Source organism: Triticum urartu, chromosome 3A, assembly GCF_056163025.1.
Source record: "Triticum urartu cultivar PI428250 chromosome 3A, HENAU_Tu73, whole genome shotgun sequence".
NCBI lineage: Eukaryota > Viridiplantae > Streptophyta > Magnoliopsida > Poales > Poaceae > Triticum > Triticum urartu.
The window spans coordinates 740,100,283-740,106,645 of record NC_141875.1 but is presented as its reverse complement, the minus strand read 5'-3'; the positions used below and the strand labels follow the sequence as shown (position 1 = coordinate 740,106,645).

The following is a 6,363-nucleotide window of genomic DNA, read 5'->3' as shown; positions in this document are numbered from 1 at the left end:
CCATCTATGGCCAGACAGTTCTCGAGTTATTTATTTTTCTTGAGGGTTTTTATGGTACCCTATACTGCTACTGGGGAGGGAGCAGTATATGTGACGGTGAAAGCTCTTCTTGTGTTCGTGAAGGGAATTGCTCTGGCGGATCAATATTTTGGAATGCATCGTGCACTCCTGTGAGTCTGTGACAGCGGGGTGACGGCGAGGAAACAGGTATGTTGAGCCCTGCCTGGGTGAGCTTTTGAACAATGACGTGGTCGTCGACCTCACAGCAAAGGCAGATGAGTAGCTGCTCCACGTCCGGCAAGCTGAGGCTAAAGTAAAGCGTGATCCAGGCCATGAAGAGCTCGATCATGAAGGCAAGCGGTAGTAAAATAAAGGAGGACGGCCATGAGCGTAGCGAGGGCATGGTTAGCACAAAATAGGCGAGGTTCCGCCAGGCTCCGGCACTCTCGTAGCCACAGCTCTCCATGAAGACCACGACGTTGTACACATCCTGGCCTCATCGTCAACGACGGCGAGCTTGTCCGTGACGCAGGGTGGTTTGGCATGCACTGTCGTCATGAACGAGGCAACACAATAAACGCGATGCTAAGGTGCTCACTGCTCAGCCATGCGGGGCGGCAAAGAACATCGCGGCCGTAGCGTAGAAGGGGGATGGGGCGCACGGTGGCATGCCAGAAGTCCAAAACCATAGAAGCATGCATAGCACGGCGGATTAAAGGCAGGGAGGAGGCGCCCCGGCGGGCATGGGGTCGAAGAGGAGGCGAGCCCCGGGGGGCGGGTGCCGGTGATGCAGAGTCACCGATAATGCCCTCCGAGCAGTATACCGGTGGACGTGAGACGTGCGGTACTAGCGATGCTGCTAATCCAGTTTCACCAGTACAGATAGGTACCCACCATTGGATCTTTGCAGATGGACGGTCAATATTCAATACAGGGTACCATAAAAGAGCTCTTTTTCTTACATAATTGTGTAAATATAGTGACTTGTCTACGTAGTGGAGTTAAAATAACACCGATATTTTGCGTGCTGTCTTGGGTGCTCCACACCGCCCATTACTTTGCATCCAGTTATATAGAGAAGTGAGCTATTGATGATTTTATTTTATGGGAGGGAATATCGATATTGTTGACACAATTTTTTACACAAGATATAGTGTTCCAGTTCAGAACATAGAAAACAATATTCGTTATCTGCACTCTGTGATGCAGAAGCCAAGCGTGAATTTTTTTCATCAAAGGGAGGGATATCGAACTGTGGAAACAATTTTCCCACGAGATATAGTGGCATCGCTTAAAACATGGAGGACGTAATTTGGCCGTGTGGATTCGGTGATATGAATCAGTGGCGGAGAGTGAGTATTTCTGCCCCGAGTGCTTAGACGCAGCCATGGACATGACAGGTTGATTTGGAGATGCGCCTTGAGCAGTAATATATCATTGCCATTATTCGGTTGCTTGCGTATATGGCTTTATTATTATTATGTTGTTGTGGGAATATTTGCGCACACATCACATCACAGAAAGTGAACACAATGACAGAAAAGGAGATTCCAACAGGGTCGGATACCTGCAACGTAGGCAGTGAAATGGGAAACAAGCCAAGGACGAAGATTTATTGCTGCATTTTGCATGCAAGGAAAAACAATGATAATTTGGCTTGACCATGAGACCTTAATGTATTTTTTTAATAAGACGCATAAGATAGACCGATCAATAAATCCTGCAAGATACACATACCGTCGTGTCTTGTTGAGATCCACCTTTTGCAAATAAATTCCTGCACTATATTTCGAGATGGATAGGAATAAACCACAAAACAAGGTACAGTCTGATACAACACTCGGCAACAGAAGAAGAAAATACTGCCGCACATGGAACCATAGAGAAGAGGAAAACGACAGTTTGAGGAGAAGACCAAGAACAAAAGACCGGCCTCTGATCCTGCTAGTGCATAAGAAGTACCCGAAAGCAACACTAATAGGAGGAGGATCTAACAACACGATGTAAGCAAAACCACGGGAGATTTTATTTAGGGGTTTACATGCATGGAATGGCACCTGCTCTGCTCATGCAGGCAGGTGCGTACATACTACATACATACAAAGACCCTCGATCAGGTGGCATTACATGGTAGTAGATGGATACGTAGATCATAGATATGATGCACGCGGCGCATGCATGATCAATGATCTAGCAGCTGCAGCAGGAGCAGCCGCAGCTGGTGCCGCACTTGCACTGGGTGCAGCCGCAGCCGCCGTTCTCGGCCGCCATCTCCATGCCGCCGGAGCTCCTGCACGTACCCCATCCATACCAAGATCAACATACAGTCATATTGTATTACTAAGATCGAGTGCATGATGATGTATGAGCTGTGGAGAAAATTTTGTCAAGAGAAGGGACGTACGCCTTGTGAGTGGCAGTGGCGGAGACGAGGAGGGTGGCGCCGGCGGCCTCAACCTCGGGGTACATGTTGCAGCCACCGCAGCCGTTGCCGCACTTGCAGGCGGTGCCGCATCCGCAGTTTCCTCCGCAGCAAGACATATTCGAGGTTGCTTGGGATTGGATGGAGGCCTTGATTGGTGTTGGCTAGGAGCTTCCTGTGTGCTTCTTGCTTGCTGGCTTGAGGAACAATGGCAGGCAGCGAGGGCTATTTATAGGCGAGTGAGCATCACGGAAGGAGGGGGAGGAGAAGATGAAGAAGGAAATGAGAGATGCTGCACTTTTGGGAAAGGACGGACGGGAGCAACCGCGTGGGGAAGAGGAATAAGGATAGGGCCGCCTCCTCTCATAATTTGATTCCCTTTGTCTCTACTAGCTTCTTTCTTACATCAAAGGAACCATGAAAGGAACAAGAGCCAGCATTTTGTGGGTATATCGAATTATTGGTGTACCTACTAACCCCGGCTTTCAAAATATAACCTGTACTCATTTTTTTTCTCAGAAGTCAAATGTTTCTATGTTTCACCAAGAGACATTTTATTTTAAATTTGATCAAACATAGAGATGTTTATAGAGAATGTTTTTAATACACCTTGTATCTTGGAAATCTTGGAACGGAGGGAAATACCTTGGCAATGAACAATCATTCACTTTAGGATCATCATTATTTTCCCAAAAAAGAGCCCCCCCCCCCCCCCCCCCCCCGGCTCTGGGCATGGATTGATGCATGCAGCCATAATGGTCAGGTTTAGGGCTGCTTGACTTTATAGCGGTATTTCTCGGTAAGTTATGAATTTAAATTAAATCAAAGTCAAACTAAATTCTGAAACCTTAGCAAAAATAAAAATAGATAGCCCTCTTTCGTGCACGCCCTTAGTAAATATATTGGGTCGATAACCCTCACTCAATGTTTTTAAATGTCAAGACAAGGAAAAGTTATGGCTTCTTAGGGGGAGGTCGCCGAAAATCTTTTTTATTTAAGAAATCTTGGCTGCTCTTGGTTGCCATAGGTCTGGCAACCAGGGACGGAGCTCCCGTACAAGCACTGGTGTCAACTGACACCGGTGCAGTTCAACGTTACTTCTAACACGCTTAACAAGTTTTACATTTGACCCCAGCCAGAAAAATCGATTGACCCCAGCCTAGATGCTAAAAAGCAGCACAGGCCCAAAGTGTCAGCCTGATTTACAGTCGTGCAAACAAAAAGGTAATAAGTAGCCAACACAAAGCCCACAAAACATTGATATGATCGCTGCTTGGCCTCCGATATACGCGGCCGTACGTGCAGGTCGCACGTCCCATGTGCCTATTCGTCTCTTCGCCGCCTCGGTCCTGAATTCTCGCACCCCAAAAAAAAAACCGCAGAAATCTCCAATCTCTCTCTCACCTCTCAGTGGAACAACACAAGTGCGAATCAACAACAGTTTGTTTTGATGGCGGGCGGGCGGCCACAGCGGCAACGACACAATTTTAATCTAATATAGTCGCTGACGGAAGTCCCCTAGTCCTTGTTTCCTGCAAGGTACACCATGATCGTACGTAGATACGCAAAATTTGGTGCATCTACTTCTAAATTTGGTGCTAATTTTGTTGATTGTCGATGATTTTAAAAAAAAATATTGGCAACCATATTTTGCATAACAAAATGGGTGAGCAGATTATGAGTGATTGACTAATTTGCTACTCCGTATGTGGGGAAAAATATATTTTCTTCCATTACAAATGATGGCATGACTGATCTCTTTAAGAAGGTGAAAGTTCATGTTCTCGTAAAAGAAAGAGGTGAAAGGGCGTGAAGGGAAATGTGAGTCTGGAGTCACTTTATATTTTCGCTTGACGATATTCATTTTTGGTAGTCTGATATGTTTTGTTTGTTCATCTATTTCTCGAAATTACAAATCTAACTCCAAAGTAGCCATTTTTTTCTTAGATTTTTTTCTTCTTAATTTGTATGTAAGTGATTTCTTGAGTTTACTGGGTATGGCAAGCTTTTCTCATATTGTTTGCTGATTGCATATTTTCATTCTTTGTATTATCTTCGGATTTGTATGTTTTATTTATATCTCCCTGCTGTAGTTTAGTATGTAGTGGGTACTGGCTGACACCAGTGCCGATTTTTTCTAGCTTCGTCCCTGCTGGCAACTTTTCCAGTTTCAGTGTTATAAGCTGAATTTTACTGAAATTTAGTCTCCATCCTACATGCATTTCAATAACTATCACACTACCACTATTTTTGAATATTACATGCCGCATCTGTTTGTAGCATTTTAAAAGAAGGGAACTGGTAAAATTACCATTCATATTTCATGTCATGCTGCGTTGAATCCTGTGGGAATGAAGATAGACTAATGATTAAAATAAGGATGTTTATTTACTACAGAAGGAAAAAAAACGCAAGAATTGTCGAAAGCATTAGTTGCAAGCACATAGTTGTCACTGAACCAACAAAATTATTTCCACGAGATTTGGCTCGACATAAATTTTCCTAACGAATACATGTCAAGGGGAAAGGAAAAAAAAATACACGTCAAGTAGTCCATAGAAAACAACTTATGGTTCCCAGCCCTACTAGTCCCGTAGGTTGGTTTGGAGATGCACCTTGAGCAGTAATATATCATTGCCATTATTCGGTCGCCTGCGTATATGGCTTTATTATTGTGTAGTTGCTGTGGGAATATTTGCGCACACATCACACCACAGAAAGTGAGAAACAGTGGCAAAAAGGAGATTCCAACAGGGAAGGATACTTGTTCCCAGCCCTACTAGTCCCGTAGGTTGGTTTGGAGATGCACCTTGAGCAGTAATATATCATTGCCATTATTCGGTCGCCTGCGTATATGGCTTTATTATTGTGTAGTTGCTGTGGGAATATTTGCGCACACATCACACCACAGAAAGTGAGAAACAGTGGCAAAAAGGAGATTCCAACAGGGAAGGATACTTGTTCCCAGCCCTACTAGTCCCGTAGGTTGGTTTGGAGATGCACCTTGAGCAGTAATATATCATTGCCATTATTCGGTCGCCTGCGTATATGGCTTTATTATTGTGTAGTTGCTGTGGGAATATTTGCGCACACATCACACCACAGAAAGTGAGAAACAGTGGCAAAAAGGAGATTCCAACAGGGAAGGATACTTGCAAATATAGACAGTGAAATGGGCAATTAGCCAATAATATAAGGCACAAACTGATTTATGGATCGTCGTGGCAACGAGGTAATAAAGGTAATTAGCCAATAAACCCCTTGTAATGAGCGTATAGATATATAACGTAAATATCAATGAAGGTCACAGGTTCGAGACCTGTATGGGCCAAATATATCTTTTTTTCTTTTTCTTTCTTTACTCGAAAATGCGAGCAAAATTAAAATTAATTCGATGGCTTCGCCCGGGTTCGAACCGGAGACCTTCAGTGTGTTAGACTGACGTGATAACCAACTACACCACGAAACCAGTGGACTTTTTGATCGGTAAAGCTTATAAGATCAGTATAAGCGTCCAGCAATCTCCAAAGACATGAATATCATCACTCACTGTTGACCACTATTTTTACAAGACGGTTGTCCTTTAAGTTTTCCATAGCAATAATTCACTGCATTATGTTCTAAGATTTATGGAGACAAACCTGCAATAAATTATACATCGGTGCCAAATGAAAGCACATGGAAAAGACACCCAAACACACCTGTCCAACATGAATACATGCTGCTTCAGAAATCCCCTTCTACCATGATGTATCTGGGATAGTAGTCATTAGTGAAAGAACAATAGTTATACAAAAGAGTGAAGTAAACCCATCTCCAATAGTCCAACGATTCTTATCTTCAGACCATTCTGAGCGATTTATGAACATTATGGTGAATATGATTGCGACATTTATGGCTCCCACATAAATAAGAAGTTGTGCGACAGCTACAAAGTATGA

The 6,363-nt window shown here is 43.8% G+C and overlaps 1 protein-coding gene and 1 non-coding gene across 2 annotated transcripts; both read right to left on the bottom strand.

Annotated features, from left to right (window-relative positions):
* Positions 1-2,004: 2,004 nt before the first annotated feature.
* LOC125546365 (metallothionein-like protein 2C) lies at positions 2,005-2,641 on the bottom strand. The gene is made up of 2 exons (XM_048710612.2): positions 2,405-2,641; positions 2,005-2,290 (listed from the first exon to the last, which is right to left on the bottom strand). The coding sequence occupies exons 1-2, from the start codon at positions 2,539-2,541 to the stop codon at positions 2,191-2,193; spliced, it is 237 nt and encodes a 78-aa protein (XP_048566569.1). The 5' UTR covers positions 2,542-2,641; the 3' UTR covers positions 2,005-2,190.
* Positions 2,642-5,817: 3,176 nt separating this feature from the next.
* Positions 5,818-5,891, bottom strand: TRNAV-AAC (transfer RNA valine (anticodon AAC)). Its single transcript has one exon. It is a non-coding gene; the product is annotated as a tRNA-Val (tRNA).
* Positions 5,892-6,363: the final 472 nt, after the last annotated feature.